General features: G+C 33.5%; 2 protein-coding genes and 1 long non-coding RNA gene across 27 annotated transcripts in view; 2 read left to right on the forward strand and 1 right to left on the reverse strand.

Annotated features, from left to right (window-relative positions):
• LOC107174851 (putative disease resistance RPP13-like protein 1) overlaps positions 1 to 23,569 on the reverse strand; it is a 102,561-nt gene that overhangs the window by 72,073 nt on the left and 6,919 nt on the right. For 4 of the 23 annotated variants that reach the window (XM_052441215.1, XM_052441214.1, XM_052441234.1 and 1 more), the window contains exon 2: positions 3,787 to 5,784. The exons of 12 other annotated variants lie outside the window; for them this stretch is intronic. In XM_052441215.1, coding sequence (XP_052297175.1) covers positions 3,787 to 5,784 — 1,998 coding nt within the window. Of the gene's footprint in view, positions 1 to 2,844; positions 5,916 to 6,793; positions 7,177 to 23,569 lie in introns of those variants that run through there. 7 more of the 23 variants (XM_052441222.1, XM_052441213.1, XM_052441221.1 and 4 more) reach the window with 7 other exon arrangements.
• Positions 169 to 23,361, forward strand: LOC112496442 (22.7 kDa class IV heat shock protein-like). 2 transcript variants are annotated; one of them, XM_052441244.1, is made up of 2 exons: positions 169 to 629; positions 23,095 to 23,361. In XM_052441244.1, the coding sequence occupies exons 1-2, from the start codon at positions 258 to 260 to the stop codon at positions 23,326 to 23,328; spliced, it is 606 nt and encodes a 201-aa protein (XP_052297204.1). In that variant the 5' UTR covers positions 169 to 257; the 3' UTR covers positions 23,329 to 23,361. The 2 variants fall into 2 exon arrangements, with proteins under 2 accessions (XP_052297204.1, XP_052297203.1); XM_052441243.1 differs by lacking the exon at positions 23,095 to 23,361 and having other exon boundaries at positions 169 to 866.
• LOC102612651 (uncharacterized) lies at positions 14,060 to 16,162 on the forward strand. 2 transcript variants are annotated; one of them, XR_008054726.1, is made up of 3 exons: positions 14,060 to 14,317; positions 14,571 to 14,637; positions 14,918 to 16,162. It is a non-coding gene; the product is annotated as an uncharacterized LOC102612651 (long non-coding RNA). The 2 variants fall into 2 exon arrangements; XR_008054727.1 differs by having other exon boundaries at positions 14,581 to 14,637.

The raw sequence follows: 23,569 nt of genomic DNA on the forward strand, positions 1-23,569 counted from the left end.
CAAGCTTCCAACTAAGATTCCCAAATCAAAAGAATTTCAATCTTCAGAACATTCTGCAAAACGTTTAGTCTCTACGCAGTGCTAGAATTTTCCCTAAGTTTCTATTGCAAAGACTTCTAAAGAACTATTCAGATATCGAGCTATAATCCAGTCTAAAGTGCATATATCTCTCTAATTCACCTCCCTCCATTTCACCAGAAAATCAATAAACACTTAGCTTCAAACAAACACTCTCAAAAAGCTAGCTAGCTATCCAGATGGAAAAACCAAGAATTCTTGCAATGACAATGTTGTTTCTTGTTATGGCAGCAACATTGATAAACATGGCATCACAAGCAATAGCTCTGATGCCGTACACACAATCACCTTTCTTTGACATGATGTTCCCAATGACGGAAGAGCCTTTCAGGGTTCTTGAACAAACCCCTTTAACAATCGCAAAAGGAGCTGATCATCATCAAACTCTAGCCCTGGCGAGAGCAGACTGGATGGAGACACCAACAGCCCACGTGATCACGCTCGACATTCCAGGGATGAAGAAAGATAATATGAAGATTGAAGTTGAAGAGAACAGAGTACTGAGAGTGAGTGGGGAGAGGAAGAGTAATGATTATTATAAGGAGGGAGTTGAAGGAGAGAAATGGCACAAAGCTGAGAGGACATTTGGCAAGTTTTGGAGGCAGTTTAGGATGCCAATGAGTGTTGACTTGGAACATGTTAAGGCTCACATGAAAAATGGGATTCTGAGGGTCACAGTGCCAAAGCTTGCTGAGGAGAAGAAGAGGCAGCCTAAGGTTATTAACATTGATGAAGAGTCTGGTAATTCTTCCAATGAAGATATTAAGGCTACCAAGGCTCAAATGTAATTAATTAAAGAAAGAAGTGATTGCTTTGCTTGATGTGCTATTTGTTTATGATCTTTTTTTGGTTTTGTTCTGAGATGTTTCTATTTGGATGCTCTATTTAATGTATGTTGATGGGTTTTTGAGGAAGGCTTGTATGTATTGACAACAATAAAATACTTTTTATAAATCCTAGTCCTACAACACTAAAAGAAAACAATACGTTTGGTTTATAGTTAATAAAAATATATTTTTTTAAAAAATTCTTTTTCTTTGGCATATAGTATGCGTTTTGAGGGGAAAAAAATTTATCCCACTCCTAATTTGTCATCTGTGATATTAATGTGTTAGCACGAAGATTCATTGTAATTGCAACAATTTTGATGAATCCAAACGTTCAATAACTGTTAAATTGTATTTATAAATACTAATAGCGAAGGTACAGAAACGATTAATCCAAGAAGTTGCTTAAAGTGCATTAAATTAGGGAGTATAAATAATTGTGTGATACAGTCCAGCCTTTATCTGCTTATAATTAGCAACCAAAAACCATTTGCAACGCCATTAAAAAAACATTTTAACATTATTGCTGAGGGAAGAGGCAGCTTAGGCTTATTAACTCGTATTATTAATGCTGATGACGCAGCTGGTAATCCTTTTGGTGAATATAATAAGGTAGCTGAAGCTTATAATTATTTAAGCCCACTAAAGCTTAAAACTAATTCTTCTAGTGACGATGCTTTGCTTAGTTTGCTTTTTGTTTTTAATTTTTTTGGGGCTAACATTTTGCTTATTTTGCTTTTAAAATTCTATTCGCGTTGCTGTGAAATATTGTTTGTCCTTCCATTTTCTGTTTTTGTTGTTATCGGATTTGATGATGGTTTATATGTACGAAGATTATGTAATAAAGTCTTTTTCTTTGGCCTTTATTATGCATTTTAATACGAAAAAAAATTATCCCACTCCAATTCATGAAGATATTCTCATTTCTGTCATATTGATGTGTTAATATAAAGATCCATTGCAGTTGGTGAATTCAAATATTCAGTAACTGATGAAATTGTATTTATAAATTCATAGTAATAGCAATTGAAGATTATAATTAATTTTGTAATATGGTCAAGCCCTCGTGTGTTTAATTAGCACTCAAAAACCACTTTACAATAGTCATTAAAAGAACATTATAACGTCATTACTGATGAGTTCTGGTGAAGATATTAAGTTAAGGCCACAAAAATCGAAATGTACGTGGCTTCGTTTGTTTTTTGTTTTGATTTTTTTTGGGGGCAAATGCTTGGCTTCGTTTTTGATATTTTATTGGCTTTATTGTGTGGCATGTTCTTGTTTTCTTTTGATTTTCTGTTTTTGTTTGTTATGGGATTTGATGACGATGTACATGTACGAAGATTATGTAATAAAATGCTTTTGATAAATTGTGGTCGGTTTAGTATTAATTAACCAAATTTAATTTACTTGATCAATTGATATTTGTTAGTATTGTTGTTATACAAGCACAACAAAAGAAGAACACTAACGTACTAATTAATTACTAATAAGAACATTAACAATTTTTGCCGAAGTCTGATGAAGAGAAATATTACACATACGTAACGGTACCGCGGAAGGAAAAAATAAAAGAAACTGAAGTTTATTTCAACAGCTACTCTTTCTTTACCTAAATCCTGCACCTCTCATACTACCAACAAGATCGAAAACCTTATCGAATACTCCTACATCCCAGACTCTGCCCAAATCAGTGAATCCACATACCTCCAATACAGTACCCCGTTGCTAAAATAAAGCGAGCGTCTTACTCTACCTAACATTTTTCTTTTTATTAATTTAAAACAGTTTTCAACTGAGATTGGAATTTTAAAATTACGTACACAAACATACCTGATTTTAAAGAAAAAAAATTCTAATAATAAAATATTTTACATATGTAACCATACGGCGGAAGAACAAATATAAGAAACTGAAGTTTCAACAGCTGAGAATGAGATAAGCATAAGAAATTAATTCATTAATTAATTAATAGAGTCCTCCTCCTTTGCTAAATAATGCGAGCCCATTGTTCTTTTTATTTCGAAAACCCATTAATCACCAACACATAATATACGCCCAATTTAAAAAAAAGAAACTAATAATAAAATATTTCAGTCCCTCTGTTGAGTCGTCCTCTGTGGAGTCGTCATCAAAAACCCATTTACTAGCTATTTCAACATAAGGTAAATGGGTTAACAAGGCCCAATATTGTCCTCCATCCTCTCTGCACTTCTCTTCTATCAACGGACAATCATAGATACTTAATTTCAAAAGTGAGGAAGGCAGGCCCTTCTCCGGAAAGTATTTGAGCTTGGGACAATTCTTGAGATACAATGAAGTGAGGTTTTGAAGATCAACAATTGAAGAAGATAGGCGTTCCAAATTTGGAAAATTGTAAATCTCCAGAGACGTTAGAGAGGCAAGAAGAGGAAGCGCAGCCCCTAATCTTTTGTCCTCTAGTGGAATTGACACCATGTCGTCATCGCATTCGCTGATTTTAAAATGTCGCAGAGAGGAGAATCTGTGAAATCCCCGGCCCCGCTCAATCATTGACTTCCAAATCTCCATATTACCCCTGATATCAAGTGAATGAAGGTTGGTGGGAAGGCCATCTTCTTCAAGGCTTGGAAGCTCAACTCCTCTTCCTATTGTTAATTCTTGAAGAGAGGTCAGATTGTGCAATCCCTTGGGTAAGGCCTCTAGTCCCTTGCACCAACTGATATTGAACTTTATTAGTTTCGCACAAGGCAATCCCCCTTCGGGAAAGGACACCAGATTTTTACATTCCCATATTTCGATCTCTTGAAGCTGGCGGAGATTATGTAAACCACTCGGTAAAATCTTTAGATTTTTACAAAAATCAATTCTGATTATTTCAAGCGATGTGTTGTTGTCCAACCTTTCTGCTATTGACTCCAGCTTTGAACAACTAAGAACTTCAAGGGACTTAAGAGACGGAGGTAGATTGCCAACTTCAAGGGACTCAAGCGTGGCAGGTAACTCGTTTTTTGAAAATATACATGTCAGAGATGGACATTCGCTAATATGCAAGCCCTCGAGAAGAGATGAGGTGTACCTTCTGCTGCTGCTGCTGCTGCTACTCTGGATGCCCTCTTCCACTGTCAAAGTCCTTAGATTATCACAATTATGGATGTACAACATCTTAAGGCTCGGTGGTAGCTGGACTCCAGCAATATATGTCAACGAACGGCAACTCAAAATCTCCAAGATCTCGAGAGATGAATTGGTGTCGCACATCCATGCCTCTGGTAACAATTTCAGTGCATCACAAGAACTAATATGAATTGTCTTCAACTTGGAAGGCAGAGCAACCTCAGGAAAGGAAACAAGGGAACTGCATTGGTAGATTTCTATCTCTCTCAAGGAGCTAAGGCTGAGCGATGATTGTGGCAGCTTCACAAGGTCTTGGCAATCTCTCAATTCTATATATTCGAGTCTGCATGACAACTCGCAGAGCTGCTGTTGTTGGTCTTTCTCTTCCTCCGCCACCAAGGATTGAAGTTTGGGACAGCTGCCAATCGTCAATCTTTTGAGAGAGCAAATGTCTTGTAGTAATCCATCATGACTCTTCCATATATATGTTTGCTCTTTTGTCGACAAAATTAATTCTTCCAATTTCTGTAGTTGTGGTTTCAATGGCCCCACAAGAAACACTTGATTTGATGCATCTCTACAAACCACTGAATTCTGTGATCCGAGATGACCAGTTGCACTTTCCCACACAACCTTTTTGCATCCACCAATTTCCAATTTGCAAAGAGCTGGAAGACTCGAAACTGAAACTAACAATTCTTCACATCCTTCAATAACAAGCATCTCCAATGCAGGAAGGTGCTCTGGAAATGTTCCTTTCAGTTTAGAACATTTTAAAATGTGAAGTTCTCTCAATTTAGGAAACCCTTCAACTCCTTGACTGGATCCATGAGGAATCCAATCTTCCCATTCTTGCATGTTTTCAAAAAGAAGAGTCTTCAAGCATGGAAATGGAATTGGAGAAACATTCCCATAGAACTCTGAACCCAACCTCTTTACTCTGCTCATTCCACATACTACAAGATGCTTTAAAGAGGGTAGTTGCCCGACTGACGGCAGGGCAGTACACATGTCACAATTTTTAAATTTTAGGGTCACCAAATTTGAGAATGAGGAATCTCCCAACCAAGTTGGAAATTTCATACCTCCATAGCCTTTGATACAAAATTGCTCCAGATTTGTATGAGGTTTCAGCATGTCAAGCATGCCCATTTCAGTTTCTGCCTCCCTTGAAGAAGAACCATCGGTACTGCAAGTCCATTTAAGCGATAATTCTTTCAGATTCTTCTTTCCATCCATTTGAGCTACCATGGCATCACCAACGCATTTTGCATTCTCCAATTTTGAAATGTTAAGTGTCCCATGAAGGTGCGTCAACAACTTTAGCTCTCGTAACCCGGAACCACTGCCTTTTCCCACAACAAAATTACACAACGTCTGAAGACTAGTCAACCTACCAATTCCTAGTGGCATTTCCTCCAACGACTTCGTATTTGAATTCTTAAGATGATGCAATTTGGCGAGGTTTCCCATGTCTGCACACAACTTCTTCAGCCGATCACAATCTTCCAACAAAAGGCTATGCAAATTGTAAAGCTTGTTGACTGAGTCAGGCAGAGTTCTAATCTCAGTTCCAGACAGGTTAAGGTACCTTAAATACCTCAAATCACCAACTGAATCCGGTAGCTCGAAGATGTGGTATCCACGCAGAGAGAACGCCCTCAAGCGTTGGGGTTTGAGCAACTTAGGAAGAATGCTAGGAGCCAAGTAGCCAGGCCCACTATTTGTCAACATTACTGGTAAAAAAGTTCTCAAATGTTGGATATCATACAAGTCCCCGAACCTTTGAACGCCATCATAATCTCCACGAATGTATGATAGGTGACGAAGATTTCTGGAAAAACATTGTTGCTTGTTAACCTCCGAGGTATACTCCAGTGTGAAGTATGTCTCCCCTGCAGCCCAACGGGCAAGGTCGTTGATAAGATCGTGCATAACAAATAGTGATGCATCGGTGGCCGATTGCTGCAAAAAAGATCTTGAACGTAGCTCCTTAAAGAAATCACGACCTAAATCTTCACTAGGATTCTCATCTTCTTTGTGATCCAAAAAACCGGAGGCACACCATAATAAAATTATCTCCTCCTCTTCAAATTCATAATCCTTTGGAAACAATGAGCAGTATGCAAAGCATTGTTTCAAAGTTGGAGGAAGATAATAATAGCTCACTGCAAGGGCTGGTATAATGCCACACCTCTTTTCTGATAATTCCCATATCTTGCTACAGAGCACACGTTCCCACTCACGTCTGTCATGTTTTCCACGTAAAAGTCCTCCAAGTGTTTGTGCTGCCAAGGGCAAGCCATCGCATTTGGTCACTATCTTCTTGCCGATTTCCTCCAATAACTTATGTGACCCCAAAGAATGTTGAGCGAATACAGCCAGACAATCATTATCTGACAACTTTTTTAATTGATAAGATGGAACAGTACCCATGATTTCTGCAACCTCTTGATTGCGAGTAGTGACAATAATTTTACTTCCTGGTGCACCAACTTCAAATGGACGTCTGAGTTGAACCCAATCATCGTAATTCCGGTTCCACACGTCATCCAAAACAAGCAAAAATTTCTTTCCAGACAGTTGCTTACTCAGTTCCTTTTGAAGTGAATTCAAGCTGGGATCACCCACGTTCTGGCTAGCAACAATGGATGTTAAGATTGTTTTTGTTAGCCTCTTAACGTCGAAATCATCAGAGACACAAGTCCATGCCTTGAGATCAAAATGATCCTGCACTTGCTTATCATTGTAGACAAGCTGAGCAAGAGTGGTTTTGCCCAGCCCGCCCATACCTATAATAGGAATAACAGAGAATCCACCATCGTTGCTTAAATCATCCCTCAACAGCAGTTCAACAACATCCTTCTTTTCTGTTTCCCTGCCATATACTTTGGCTTCATCCACCAAAGAGGTTGTCTCTGGCCTTTGACTGGCTTTTTTGGATCCCCCAGCTGAACTTTCTTTCAAATCTAGCAAGTTTTTCTTTGTCACAATTTCTTGAAATCTGCTGTCGATCTCTTTGATTTTGGACATCAAGTCATAATCGAACTGAGTCGATTGTGGAGTAAAAATGGTGAAGCAAGTATGAATGAACTTCCGAAGCTTACTTGGTCTCGTATGACTGCTACTGGGTTGATCATGAGCAGCAGCTGGTTCTCCATTTCCAAGCGGCAACCTCCTCCGGAAAGCCTCGGTTTGAAACTCATCCAACAAGTCTTCAACATCATAAGCCAAGTTCTGAAGCTCGCCAAGCCACAAATTCACAGACGGAGCCGTCCTCCTCTTCTCCTCAGCATCATCAAGCACTGCCTTGATCATCTCCAACATATTCGCCCACCTCATCAGATCGGCCTCGATCTCCTTTTGGCGTGCAAAAAACAGAACCCCCTCTGAAGCTAACTTATTGACCAGCAAATCAACGGACGCCGTAAGGATTGCCTCTCCGATCATTGACATTTTTTTTTCCTTTTTTGGGGCAAAGGAAGAAAGGAGCAGAATTATGCGTTATGGAAAGCAGAATGAGAAATTTGAACGGGTGAGAAAATGGATAATTAAGCAGAATGAGTTTGTGATTGTGAAGGGTCTGGCCCAACAAGCTTAGTAGAAATCACGCGTTTATACTTTATTGACCAATGACTAATAATTTGCCAATTCACTCATCACCACCACTTGGTGAGCAAAATGAAAATGCTTAGTAATTAAACGTGGCAAGTCTCCCCACTTGTTGTTCCTTGCAGCTAAGAAAAGAAAAAACAGAGCCGTAATTAATGACAGAATTTTAAAAATAATAATAAGAGAAAAACCTACACATTTTCGACTTAGAGTGGAACCGTAATTAATGCTAAAATTTACTCAGCTAAAATTTTCAAAATATTGTTCTTTATAATTTTCAAAACCGTAATTAAGGTTCATCTCAAATGTTTGAAGAGACTCTATCAATTCTTCTGCGCTAAGAATATTAAAATTCTTATTTTTTCTTCAAACGTTGAATAATGAAAAAAAATGTTAAATATGGAGAAAAATAGAATGCATCCATCTTTGCTGTAGAAGTCTTCTACTTATAAAAGCAAGTTAGAATAAACGATTTTAATCTCTCTTTTTATTCCTGTAAGTGCACTACATTTTTTTTGTTTTAATCTCAATGTGAAGTCGTATCATAATGTTATGTTAATGTTATATTCTTGTTGGAAAATGAAATTTTAGATAAAACAAATTCGACTCATTTGTTGAAGGTATATATTTAGTAGGTTGCTAACATAAAGTAAATGAACTAAAAGACAATACTACCAGCGATAATTTAGCAAGTTTCGCATGCTCGTCTTTCTTGAAATATTATATGGGAATGGGATCAAACAACAGTGATACAAAGAGAAAAATGGTAATCCTCTGATTGTATTTTTTTTTTCTTTTTCAAAAGAGATGGTGGGGTTGGGTTGTTTGCAAAGTTATTAGTGTGGGTCTATTTAAAATGTTAAGAAATTTTATGTCCTTTTTTCAAAGTGAATTTCCATTTTTCATTTCTCATTAAGTAAAACCCACAGCAAAATTAAAAAGAAAAAACAGAGCCCACTATAAATATAAAATCGAAGGAGCTCATAATTATACCTTTGCTTTACATACTAAATTAAATAAAAGCCGAACCAAGAATCTTGCCTTTACTTAACATGATTAATTAGACACTACTTCAGAGAGAATACGAAAGCAAAGAACCCTTTTGTTAATCTTAAATGTTAGGAAAATAATTAGCTTGGAATAAAGCTGCGTTATTCTCCTCTTACCGTCTCTTCAGGTTCATTTCAAAAGTTTGAAGAGATTTTATCAATTCTTCTTATAAAGGCAAGCTAAATTAAAAGATTTTAATCTCTCTTCTTATTACTATAAGTGCACTGCTTTTTTTTTATAATCAACAATGTCAATTTGTAGTGTAATATTATATTCATATTCCTGTTGCGTCGAAATAAGGTAAAATGAAATTTTAAATCACACAAATTCGACTCGTTTGTTAAAGGTATATATTTAATAAGCTAATAACATAATTAACATAACGCTATTATTACACTAAATGAAATAAAAGACGGTACCCTCCACCAATAATTACATTAGCAAGCTTCGCATGCTCGTGTTTCAGGACCTAGACATTGGCGAATTAATCTAGGATAACGAAACAATTTCAAAAAGCAAAATGGATACTATACATTTTCTTTTTTTAATTGTACAGAAAACGGGACTAATTTTCAAATATTTTTAAATTCACTTATTTACAAAAGCTATACAAAATGATTTCCTTTTTATTTTTGATGAGCATAATTTACATACATATTTTACTATTTATTATATAATTACTAGTTATTTTTATTTGTTATTTTAATTAATTGAATTATTTTATTTCATAGGAAATTAATTGGAGATTATGGATGAAAAGTGCGTAAAGAATAACAATTTGACAGCATTGAAGATCAAATCAATTTGCGGAAGGAATTAAGCAAATGTGCAAGAAATTCTATTCGAAGAAACCGAAGCCAATAAATTGAATATCCATACTCGTGCAAACAAAGAAGAAGTTTAAAACTAAAGTGGGCAGCACATTAAAAAAAGCTTTTAATTAAGTCTTTGAATGGAAAGTCAAAATAGAATAAAGGAAGGAAATCAATAGCTTTTGGCTTTTATTGTTTTCAATTACGTGGCAGGCTTAGAGCTTTAGCTTGTAAGAGTTGGTTTGGTTATTATCACAATAGGATTTGGTGGCCAAGCAATATAAAAGGGAGTTTTGCTTTTGAATTAAAGGCTGGACGGAAACAAAAGGGAGGAGAATTCGGCTTTGAACAGAGAGCAGCGGCAACGGCAATATTTCGGCTTCCATGGCTGAATTTATTTCTTTTGTTGCTCACAATTTAAGTATGTCTAGCTAATTTTCTTATACTGAGGTTAAGGATGAAACCCTATTCAATGAAATAATTATCTTTTTATTTATTTAATTCCCTATATATGTGCTTTAATGTTTATGGTTTTTATTTCACATGATTAATTGGACGTTATTAAAATCTTTTCATCAATTCTGTCATGCATTATTAATTGTTAGGATTAATATTCAATTAATTCTATACTTGGATCTATAAAGTTTATACATGATTATCTTTGATTTTATGTCTTTCATTAAATTATTTACATAGAGTGCTTAGGAAAACTTTGACTCTTTGTTATTTAATATGTTTACATGAGATGCTTACATGTCATACTATTAAGTAGAAAAAGAACCTACATTACATTTAATTTTAATTGGGCTTAATTGTTATATTTATGAGATGACATAGATTGATTTTGAGTTGTCACTCTAAAATTAGGGATTCATTAATATTTGGATAATTACAAATTAAATAGTGGTGGATTCCGAAACCTTGATAATTTTTATTTTATTGATTTCTCATTTGCTTTAATTGTTTTCTTAGTTTAATAAGTTTAATTTCTTTTAAAAATTCAAATTACTCAACTAAGTTAGGATTAATATTAATTTTAGATTTAAATTAGACTTTTCAATTTATAACAATCCATGTGGGATTGACCTCGTTACTACTATTCTATTTCTAGATTCATGCGCTTGTAAGTATATTAAAACTTTCACAACAATTTTGAAAGGAATCAAATAACAGTGATACAAAGAGCGCAAAGTTGCAATTCTCTTATTATATTTTTTCTCTTTTTTAAAAGGAGATAGTGGGGTTTGGTTGGTTGCTAAATTATTGGTGTGAGGGTCTATTTGTTTTTGTTTTCACTTTATTAATTATACCAAGCAAACATGTAATCATTTGTAAAGGGGTCACTAGCATTGGATTATGTAAGATGAATTCATAAGACTTATTAATTTCGATGAAAATGTAGCGTTATTAAGTTGTCAATTCATTAACTTGAGGTACTAATATTTACTAATTGTGGTGATTAATTTATTTAACTTGTCATAATTTTCAATTGAGAATGAAGTTCAATCAATGTATGAAAAAAATAATTTTTTTAGATTTTTAATTCCTATGATTTAATTTCCCCCTGTTTCGATTATTGACGTGTTAAAAGCTTGTAGAATATCATGAAATGCTTGTATCTCACCTCGCAAATTGACAAATATTGGTTGGTTTCTCCAAAGGCTACCATAATGAATTGAAAGTAAAAACAACAACCATTGAAAATTAATTTTAAAATCATTTTTACTTGAAATTTTTTAAAAGAAAAATTAAGCAAATTAGATTACAGATATCAATCTTAATATTTTGTTGATGAAAATTAATTAATTTATCTCAGTACTTTCTTAATTTTGTGTTGTGCACCGCATTGGTCACTTCTGATTGTGTTGCATATTTGTTAATTCAAAGAAATAGAACTTCTTTATCGATCAAACTTATTTTATTAGTATTCTTCATCATATGGTTAATGGCTTAGCCAATGAAGGAGAAGGGGTCAGCCAAAACAAATAAAGTACTTTCTCATGCATTAACCTTTATTAAAAAGCTTTATTAACTGTTGTAGTTAAAATAATTTTAAAACAAGTTAAAACAGTTCCAACTCAAAATCAGTAGGCTGCAATTGGGTTGTTACACATATTTCTAAATTTCAGTCTAATTTAATTGTGTATGGACAAACTAACTTTATCACTTCTTTCATATTAATACTCATAAATTTCAACCTTTTTTTATGATGATGGACAATCTAACTTAACAAAAATAATGTTCAAATTATCACAAAATGTTCTTTTCTTAAAAAAGAAAAGAAAATCATATATAGTAGTTAATTTTTCTTCTTCTGTACTCCAAGATCCAACTCCGTACTCCACTTGTTCGTTGTTATTATACCCAGCCATTAGATTTTAATTACGTTGATTTAACGGTTTGGATTCGTAAATGAATAACGACGTAAAGTTTGGCTACCATCTGAACCCACCGCATCTAATTGGTTTTGTGATTTTTTGCTTTCTTCACTGCAACGCTTGACTAGTTCTGGAAATATCGACCGCCATCAACGGCAAATCTGAACCATGTATTATTTGCGAATACATTCATTAAACTATTAAACATTCAGAGAAGAAAGCAAACCGTGGCAGTATAACAAAAACTGCGAATGGTCATTCCCAACACGAACCCCTATGGTTGTTTTCCTTTTAATTTTCTTCTTTGAATTCTCCTTTTATTAATCATTAGAAAAACTCCATTTTTTTTGTTTTAAATCATGTGTTATTAACATTTACATGGTTAATGTCATCGAAATCGAATGGTTGTTATCTACGAAAAGAGAATTGCTAGAAATTTTGTTAGTCCCATTGCAACAATATATTGTTATAAATTGCATTGTTTTCCATATAACAAATATAATAAAATCTCAATAAATTAATAGTTTTTGGGACCATAAAAAAATTATTAAAATTAAACAAATATCAATTAATCAGTAAATTAATAAATTATTAATTTATGAAAATATTCATTATTTTGGAAAAACATGATCACGCTTTTAATATTGATTTACCTTGAGTTAGTATCTATTAGGTTTTATTTGTCTATTAGTTTTCTCTTGGGAAGATTTTTTAAGAGTTAGCTGCTTTATATTAACAGTAATAAAATTATTATTTAACGGTTTTGTTTTTCCATGCTAAAGACCGATTAGTCGTCTTCTTCTCCTCAGCATCATCAAAACCAGGGTTTTTAACTCCTAAAACGTTTCTTTTTAGAAATATATTACTTTATTCATCTAATATGTTATCTAACAAATAGACACAGATGAAATCACTCTAAAGTGAAGATGAAAGGGGAAAAAAAACATTCCAACCACCAATAATTTAGCAAGCTTCACTTTTATTCCACCAAAGTGTAAATAGTGCCAGCCCCCACCACCATCAATAATTTAGCAAGCTTCACACGCTTGTTGTCTTCTCCTTGACGAACTGGACGTGGGTGGACCAAGAATCAATGAAAGAATTTTAAAAATAATAATAAAAGAAAAACATAAACATTTTGGACTCGGAGTAGAACCGTAATTAATGCTAAAATTTACTCCGCTAACGTTTTCAAAATATTGTTCTTTATAATTGTACAGCAAATAAGACTAAGTTTTGGACATTTTCATATTCACTTACTTTCAAAAGCAGTATTTCGAAACATTTTACAGAATCAAGTAACAGTTATATAACGAGAAAAGTGCAAAGTTGTGTAATTCTAATGTTTTTTTTTTTTTATCACAGACACTCAGATAATTTTTTATTTGGGTCGCCAACTCGCCAATTAACCCATGATTGAATGAGTGTTTAGAAAGAAAATCAATAAAAAACAGTTTTTTTTTTGGTCGTCGAAATATAGTAAGTGAGAAAGATTATTCTGTTTTTTTTGTTAATTAGGTTAGTAATTATGATTGAGTGACTCAGAACTATATTCTAGATTGAGAATCAACGGTTCTCCCACACTGAGAGGCTGTAAGTTTAAGATTGTCGTTTGCTATTTCATCGACAAGAGAACACTTGAATTTATTAAAAGGAGAAGGCCATAAAGATTTTCCTTTATGAGAAATGTATCTGATCATTCCTTTTTACTTGAAAATTTCATATATAAAAACTCATTAATAAATGACAGAATATACATAAATTATTAATTCATTTGATAGTTGATTATCGAAGGACATGTGACCCATGGAAGCATGCAGTCTATAAAATAATTCTTTTTTTTTTTTAACAAAAAATTGGTGATGTTGAAAAGCAAAATTATTATTTCTCTAATTAGGGTGAACATTCATAAAAAGAATGCCGTATGAAACTAAATTATTAATTCGTTTGACATGTGACCCACAATAAATAGTTAAATTTGGCGGCAACAATAATTACAAGACGAACTTAAAGCAGCGCATAGGTTTTTCTTAAAAATACATAAACAATTCGATATTTTTTATTTGACAGTTTTTAAGAAATGTCAAACATATATGACATTTTGTGAAAAACTGAGTAATTGTGAAATATAAATGATAATTTATTTAAACGTCAAATAATTGTGACGTTTTATCAAATAAGTGATAAATATCTTACATATTTATTGAATAATTATCATTTACCTTTTCCTTTTATTGACTCGAGCAAAAAAAACAAAAAAACTGACTATACTGCTTTTATTTTCGTTCTTAGAACAGATTTTAGTTTCTTTTGAGAAAATTCAAACTCATTCCCATTACTTTCTTTTCAATAATCACCTCTCAGTTTTTCATCAATCACTCAATTCCGAATTTCATCTCCATTCTCTTTTGAAGAAGAACGCACGAAGAATTTTAGCTTGCTTTTGCTGCTTCTCGAATATTGGGTATTGTTTCCTTTAATTTAGATAATTGTTTTTTATATCTCTCTTTCTAGTTTGATAATTTATGGTTATACTTGAATTAATTGTATTTTTAATCAACCAAGGTTGATTTAATTGATTCCAAGTCTCAATTTCCTGTTCAACAATTTTCATACTCAATTTTGAAAGAATCAATGTATTTTATCTTTGGTTAGTACACTTCTGTTCAATTTTTGTTTATTTAACTTAAGATATCTTTTTCTTTCTTTTCTTCAAGCAAATTATAGATTATATTGAGAACAGAGTTTTCTCCTTAATTCCGCCAAGAGCAACGTTGATTTCAGGTGATAATTGAATGTGTAATATTTTCAATTGAAATTAATTGAGTCTCGTGATAATAATAGGGATTTGAGATTTACATCCTGTTGAAATGATTTTAGAGTGTTCTGTTATTTGAATGCGCATTAATTGTTTGATTAAATGTCTCTTTAAAAGATTATTTTTGTTTTTAGCAAACATCTTAATGCACTTTACAAATTGAATCCAACAAGGGAAAATTATAGAACTGCAGCAGTTTTCAAATTGATTGCATATTAGAAGTAATGTTAATTTATGCTGCAACAGTTCAATGGGCTGGGCACAAGTTTAGGACTTCAGTTGCTCAATTAATGAATCCACCACTCATCAGACTTGGAACTTATATCTATTGAATCAATAAAAATAGTTGATGGAATCAATGCCGAAAGCTTCATTTGATATTTATTTATAACATCTGTTAGATTCTGGACAATCACAAAGATATAGTAGCAGAAACTATGTTAGAGACACTATAGTTGCTTAATTAGTGAAATTGTGCTCTCATTGCCCCCTTTTTTTGGTTGATTCTATAATTTTATTAGTTGTTCTTGTGGTTGTAAACAATATCAATTTCTAATATTAATAAAACTGAATGAATAAAATGCGATGCATTTGCAGGAAAGTTAATAGTTTAAATATGGATAAATCTTGGATGTTGATGGATAGAAGGTCTATAGAATATGAGAACATGGTAAATGAGTTTCTCAAGTTTGCAGTACTTCATGCTAGTCATCTTGAGCTTTTGAGATGTCCATGCCAAGCATGTCTTAGTTTATAGGCTCAAACAATTAACAGTATAGAAAATGCATGATAGAACACAGAACTCATATTTTAGCAACAATCCTCAGCTCACTGGCCCTTAGTTCAGAATGACAATTCTTATTAGCCAAAGGTTCAAAATGATTTTTAGTTGTTTATAAGTAGAGAACTAGATCAACAAATAATTGAAGACCTGCAGCTTGGCTATTGAACTATACGATGATGCCAATTCGAAGACTACAACTTGGCTCTGCCATTCGAAGTAAGCAACGCAGCTGCCCAAAGTCTGCCAAACCAAGAAAAATAAAGACTTCTCCTTAGCAATTAAGTTAATATAAGGAATGTTGCATGTCCACAAAACTAGGTAGACGCAACTGGGACTTCAATATATATATAGATATATATATATATATATAAGCATTTCCTAGATCAATATTATTCTCAGTAACTGAATATTGAAGCTGACCATCACATTTAATAATAAATCAATATCAGGAATGTTGTTGAGGAGTATTTTGATATTTACAAAAGTGTTCAAAGTAAAAATTGATTTCTTAAAACCCATTAGCTAGCGCACATAATAATGGGGAGAAAATTTTAGACTACGAATAGTCCCACCCATTTAATAATATTCTTCAATCAATTATGTTTACTTCAAAAAAAAAAAACCATCTCTTTATTACTTTCTAACTATTCATATTAATGTGTTCATAATTATGAAGAACCGGTGTAATTTATATGATGTAGGAAGCACATTAGTCAAAATCATCAGAATCTCAAAATTTCGTGATGTTGTGCCAAATATGCAAACCAAAGCTTCCTACATTCTTTGTACGTTTGTGTTAGTTACAAGCAATCACAGTGGTAAACGAAAAAAAACGAATTAAAACACATGAGGAGATTTAAATGAAAATGTCTTAATCATATATCGCATGTAAGACCTTTTGTACTCAAAACTGATCAGCACCCATTCTGCCCGCCGTGTGATCACATCTTGAAGGGAGTGTTGCTTCAGCATTTTTATCATTTTTACTATTTCTAGGATCCATTTTGTCACCTCCCTCCCTCCCCCCGGTTTCTAAAATAATTATATAATAACCATATAATTATTGGTTGTTCTAGCAAATAAAAAAAATATATATATATATATATATATTAATCTTTTAATAACATTATCACTTTGTCAAAATAAAAAATCTCCTCATTAAATAATTATATTATATATATTCATTTATTTATCCAAATAAAAAAGTATGAAGTCAAATAGTACACAATAATTTAACTAATTTGAATTGGTTTATTTTTAATGAAACAAATAACATTCCTAAATGCTTCTCTTGATCCTTAATTTATTGATAATTTTGTCAATTTAAGGTCGGCTATATATTGATTAAATTACAAGCTTAGACTATCGAAAGCTGGTTACAGTTATGGAGGCAGGAAAAATTTTATTGTACCAGAAATTTTTTCTACAACAGTCCATGCAAAGTAAACATTTGTAAGGAAATTGGAGAATAATTACAAAGCCAACTAAATTTTATGAGAATCAATTTGGAGTTTTTGTTAATCGCCATTTTGCGTTCATACAAAGCAAGTGTAGATACCGGCACAATAAGCTAAATGCAAAATCCAATGTAGGACAGTGGGGTTGGGACAACGAAATGGGGAAATGGGAATCTAGGTAATTGCACTGAACCTTAAACTGAGAGTACGGGCACTTAAAATTTTTAAAGTGTCTAATAAGTTTCAGCTAAAAAGGAAATAGGCTGTAAAATTGCTAAATTCATTTTGATTTCTAAATTCATAAATAACCTTAAAAGTTCTCTGATACAACTTGTCAATAATGGTGAAAATTCAATTTCAGAATGACAATTCTTATTAGTGAAAGAATCAAAATGATTTTTAGTTGTTTATAAATAGATCACTAGATCAACAAATAATTGAAGACTGGCTTGGCTATTGAACCATACGCGGCAATTCGAAGACTGAAACTTAACTCTGCCGTTCGAAGTAAGCAACTCAGGTGCCCAAAGGCTGTCAAGCCATCAAGACAATACGAAGATACAACATCAATAATAATTACATATTACACCTACCCCAATAAGAAATTAGTTAATACAGTCCTAGAAAGAAATTTACAAACCCATGCTGTAGGAATAATTAATTAATTTATACAGTTCGGTACTCATTCCTCTTCTGTTTCAAATCCATATCCACTGCTCTGCCATTTATTACTACGCAAGGTATATGGGTTAGCAAGTGCCGACATTGTCCTCCATTCTTTATGTGCCTTTCTTCTATCAAGGGACAACCCAAGATCTCTAATCGCAAGAAAAATATTTCAAAGTAAAAAGTGATTTCTTAAAATCTATTAGCTAGTGCACATAATAAAAGGCCATTCATGGTAAATTTTAGATTACAAGTAGTCCCAATAATATTCTGCAATCAATTCCGTTTATTTTAAAATAAAAGAAATCCATCTCTTTATTACTTTCTAATTAGTCATATTAATGTGTTAATAATTGTGAAGAACCAGCGTAATTTATATGATGTAGGAAACCCGTTAGGCAAAATAACCTGAATTTTTTAAAGTAGGGGCTAGACATATTGGGCATAACCTCAGTTTCTGTTACTTCTTTGACCCTGCCTAAGCTCTTTTATGGGCTAATATCAAAATTTCGTGATATTGTGCCTAAAGAGCTTCCAATTCAAGGAGCTCCCCTGTTTTTGACTGAAACATATGTAATCCGAAAAATTTATAATTAGATAAATCATTCAAAATCTCCCTGAATCTAACCCACATTTCTATGGTTTAATAACATATCACAAAGGTGCCTAATATAATGAAATTAGCACTAGTTCACGAGATTGCCATTATATATTACAAGTCTTTTTATGATGTAGATTAGAAGGGAAAATACGAAGGACATATTATATATTATATATGATTGAATTTAATCCATGATAATTAGACAAAATAACACTAATCTAGCTAACTAATCCACCCATCATAATAATTTGATTTTCATTATTTTATTGTGTCCAATCATGCTAATTTAATAAAAAAAATACAGAACACTTGAGGATTTAGATATTCAACAACTTTGGCCAAGTTTGAAAAAGATTAGAGCTTCCTTCATGCTTTGTGTTCTTATGTTACACATGATCATATTATGTTACATTTGACAGAAAACTGAAAATTATTGAAAAAAAAAAATCTTAGTTAGCACATGATCAAAATGAGAGATTAATGCACACACATCACAACAATGTTTCATTCATTTTGAATCTATATTTACAAAACTTGTATCCGATGGTTTACATTTGTTTAATCTAACTGCTATGACATGTGTACTGTCAAAACGCTACAGCTGCCATCTCTGTTTGTCCTTGTTGCATCCTTGATCTTATATTATCCTGGAGATTATTGAATGTTCTTCTCATTCTCATGTGCTCGAGGGTCCTTTCTTGAGACATTTCAGCAAACACCTGATTCATCCTATTAAACATTAGCATCATTAATCAGTAAATGATGTAAGGTAGCCCTGTTTCGTGAAGTCAACATAAATCAGTCACCTTAGATTTTCTGAGTCTCAGAGCACAATGGGTGATGATTTGATGAGAAATATTAATATGCCTTCATCCCCTGAATTAGCTAGAGCTGGTTGTCATTTTCTTCTTTCTTTTGGTACGGTTTTAGATTTTTAATCAATCAGATTCAGCTGCATGTTTGCTTTTAGTCCAAACCAAAATAAGATATTAAGTACTTTTGCCAGAATAGACGCAACCAAAATTCTATGGGATCTGTAGTTCCTAGTTCATGCAGAAGCGACCGAATGCTTCCTGCAACTCAGGCAGATAGAACCTTGGTTGATTCGTTTTTCTTCATCTGAAATTCTACCTAATGCCTATCCTCTTAATTGGTTTAAATTCTTCTTTTTTTTCTTTGAATTGTTGATTTATAATGTCTTGTATGCAACATTTATAATTTCGGATGATGATAATCTTGTTTAAGAAGAGATTTCTAGTTACGGCAGCAGCGTTCTTGATCATGGCATCACAAGCACGTGCTCTGGTTTGCTTAGTTTCCTTTTTGTCTCTGATATTTTCTTGGCATTGTGGGATATTGTTTCTCTTTTGATTTTCTGTTTTTGTTTGCTTAGTTTCCTTTTTATGTCTGATATTTTCTTGGCATTCTTGTTCTCTCTTATAATAAAGTGCTTTTGATAAATTCGCCTGGTCGGTTTACTTCACTAACCATTAATGAGCAAATCCTCCCAGTGACTCTCAAACTCTTCTACACAATTATAATAATTTCAGTTTTACATATACAAAAATGAACAGCTCTCAAACATATCATTTGATAATGACAAAAACAATAATTCACTCCAATAAATCTCATAATAAATACATGATCTACATTGCAAGTCTTTTTAGGACGCATTCAAAGAGAAAACATAAGGAATGGCAATGCAAGAATATGGAATCAGAATAACAGTGATACAAAGAGAAAAAAAAAGGGGATGGTCGGGTTGGGTTGCTTGCAAAATTATTGGTGCGGGGGTCTACTTGTTTTTGTGTCACTTTATTAATTAATTACCGAAGCAAACACGTCATCATTTGAAAAAGAATCACTAGCACCAGCTTATGAAAAATAAATTTGTAAGACATATTAATTTGAAAATATTTTGGAATTTCAGTCTAAGTTGATTTGTCTAATTATGTATGCACAAACTAGCTTGACCACTTCTTTCATATTGATACCTATAAATTGCAACCTTATTTTACGTTGATGCACAATCTAACTTAACAAAAAAAATATTCAAATTGTCACAAAATATTTTCTTCTTAATATATATATATATATATATACATACACACAGTAGTTAATTTTCCTTATTCTTCACTCCAGGATCCAGCTGCATACCCCTCTTTTTTGTCGTTATGTTGCTCAACCGTTAGATTTTAATAACGTTAATCTAACGGTTGAGATTTGTAAATGAATAATGAAGTGGTGTTTGGCTACTATCTGAAAATATCGGCAGCCATCGACGGCGAATCTGAACAAAGGCAACAGGAGGTGATCGTGGTGAAATTGTTTTTTGGCATGCGAATCTAACGACTTTCAAATACGTTCATTCAAATATTAAATGCAATTCAGGCAAATAGAAACTTGGTTGATTGATTGCTTTTCATGTGAAATTCTACCTAAGGGCTATCCTTTTAATGGTTTGTACTGTCTTATATGCAAATTAAATTCGGAATTCGGGTGATAATAATCTTGATTTAGAACAGATTAGGTAACATGTGGCATTCTACATTCTTGCAATGCCATTTCTTTTTATGGCAGCACCATTTTTTATCATTGTTTGTGTGGACCTATTTGCTGAATTCAAAACTTGGCGTGTTAAAACGGCATCGTTTTGTCCATTAAGATGTTTCAAGTTGTCCCCGGCTGGACATATGACTCACTTAATGATACCAAAACGGCGAGGCATGAAGGTGTTTCGGCTAAGGGCTTAAGTTCTGCATGTGACAAGCACGTGAGAGAAGAATCAAGTTAGTTATAAGTTGTTATACACGTGGCTGGATCTGGTGCAATCTGGGGTAATGAACAGCCGTTATATAAGCTGAGCTTTCAGGCAGTTTCAGCAAGATGTAAAGAGCTTCTAGAGAGAATGAAGAGAGAGAAAATGTATCATCTTATTCCTTGTTAGTTTCTCCGTGTGAGCTCTGTAAAATACTTTGATTCATAAATAAAACTCATTTTAGTCGATTCTCCCTTGGATGTATGTTCTGCCTCATTGCACAGCCGAACCACGTAAACAGTGCTGGTTTCTTTTTTTTTCATTTGTGTCTATCACTAAAAAGCAGAGCACTTGCTTGATTGAATAATGTCATATTACATCACATAAACTCTCTCAATTATTGAAAAAGAAAATCGTAAAAGAGATGTGTTGAATTGATAACTGAAAAAATCTTAAAAAATCTTCAAAGTTTTCAATTATTGATAACTGAAAATTATTGAAAAAAAAAATCTTAAAAGAGATGTGTTGAATTGTGAAATTAAAACTGAGTTTCAGACATTTCTGACATGTCGGTTTATATTCTTGATTGTGCATGCCCTGTCGGTTGCTTGATGAAACAGGAGAATATTGACATCTGTGTATTATCGTTTACTTCCTGCAATTAAATCACATGTTGTTCACGTGATTCCATTTGCTCTATGCGGCACATTTGGCAGTCGTTTAGGTCACTTACTGAAGCACGGGTTAAGTACTTGATTCAAGGTTGTTAACTGACCTTTACAAGGCGGGAAAAACAAACCCGGAATGCAGCTAGTGAGTGGGGGACTTTTCTAGACTCTTCATGATATGTATATATAGTCTTAGAGGCTATAGTTGAGACATATGAAAAGCTTGTAACTTCTTCTTAATGTTTGTAGTTTGATCTCGGTGATGGAGATAAGATTGCTGCCCTGTTCTCCAGGCCGAACCACTTAAAATGTGCCTCTGTTTTGCTTGATGACTACCAGTGGTGAGAAAACAGCTACAGAACAAATCAAGCTTGATGACTCAAATATTAGGGAAGCCATAGTCAAGGCATCTGGTTTATGCATCAACAGTGGTTCGTGGACTAGAATTCTTAGCTATTGCCGCTTCACAATTGCACTGGAAGAAAGCGAATTTGATCGAGCTTTGGATCGCATAGCTAAATTCAAAAGCATCGTACAAATAGTTAACTCAAAAACGGTATTGTCATTTGTCATGATTTATTTCTATTGCCTGATGATGATACCCATCACGCCTTAGTTGTCGTGAATAAATCTAAAATCAAATTGAACTGGCTTTTACTGGTTAGCAACATTTGTGACGTTTTGAGATTATAATATATGACAACACTGATTAGTGTTGTCTCCCATGTGAATTGAGACAAAAATTATTTTCCCAATTGCGCTTTCATTTGAACAATTCCACTGTAGATTTATAAAATAATGATCAAATTGTGTTTTATATTAAGTTACGAGTAATTGGTTAAATATTAATACAAAACTATTTTAAGTAACATGTGGCATATTCTAATTCTAGCCAAGCTTCCAACTAAGATTCCCAAATCAAAAGAATTTCAATCTTCAGAACATTCTGCAAAACGTTTAGTTTCTACGCAGTGCTAGAATTTTCCCTAAGTTTCTATCGCAAAGACTTCTAAAGAACTATTCAGATATCGAGCTATAATCCAGTCTAAAGTGTATATATCCCTCTAATTCACCTCCCTCCATTTCACCAGAAAATCAACAAACACTTAGCTTCAAACAAACACTCTAAAAAAGCTAGCTAGCTATTCAGATGGCAAAACCAAGAATTCTTGCAATGACAATGTTGTTTCTTGTTATGGCAGCAACATTGATGAACATGGCATCGCAAGCAAACGCTCTGATGTCGTACACACAATCACCTTTCAGGGTTCTTGAACAAACCCCTTTAACAATCGCAAAACGAGCTGATCATCATCAAACTCTAGCCCCGGCGAGAACAGACTAGATGGAGACACCAACAGCCCACGTGATCACGCTCGACATTCCAGGGATGAAGAAAGATAATGTAAAGATTGAAGTTGAAGAGAACAGAGTACTGAGAGTGAGTGGGGAGAGGAAGAGTAATGATTATTACAAGGAGGGAGTTGAAGGAGAGAAATGGCACAGAGCTGAGAGGACATTTGGCAAGTTTTGGAGGCAGTTTAGGATGCATATGAGTGCTGACTTGGATCATATTAAGGCTCACATGGAAAATGGGATTCTGAGGGTCACAGTGCCAACGCTTGCTGAGGAGAAGAAGAGGCAGCCTAAGGTTATTAACATTGATGAAGAGTCTGGTAATTCTTCCAATGAAGATATTAAGGCTACCAAGGCTCAAATGTAATTGATTAAAGAAAGAAGTGATTGCTTTGCTTGATGTGCTATTTGTTTATGATCTTTTCTTGGTTTTGTTGTGAGATGTTTCTATTTGGATGCTCTATTTAATGTATTTTGATGGGTTTTTGAGGAAGGCTTGTATGTATTGACAACAATAAAGTGCTTTTTATAAATCCTAGTCCTCCAACACTAAAAGAAATTAATACGCTTGGTTTATAGTTAATAAAAATATATATATTTTTAAAAAA

The sequence above is a fragment of the Citrus sinensis genome, chromosome 5 (assembly GCF_022201045.2).
Source record: "Citrus sinensis cultivar Valencia sweet orange chromosome 5, DVS_A1.0, whole genome shotgun sequence".
Classification (NCBI taxonomy): domain Eukaryota; kingdom Viridiplantae; phylum Streptophyta; class Magnoliopsida; order Sapindales; family Rutaceae; genus Citrus; species Citrus sinensis.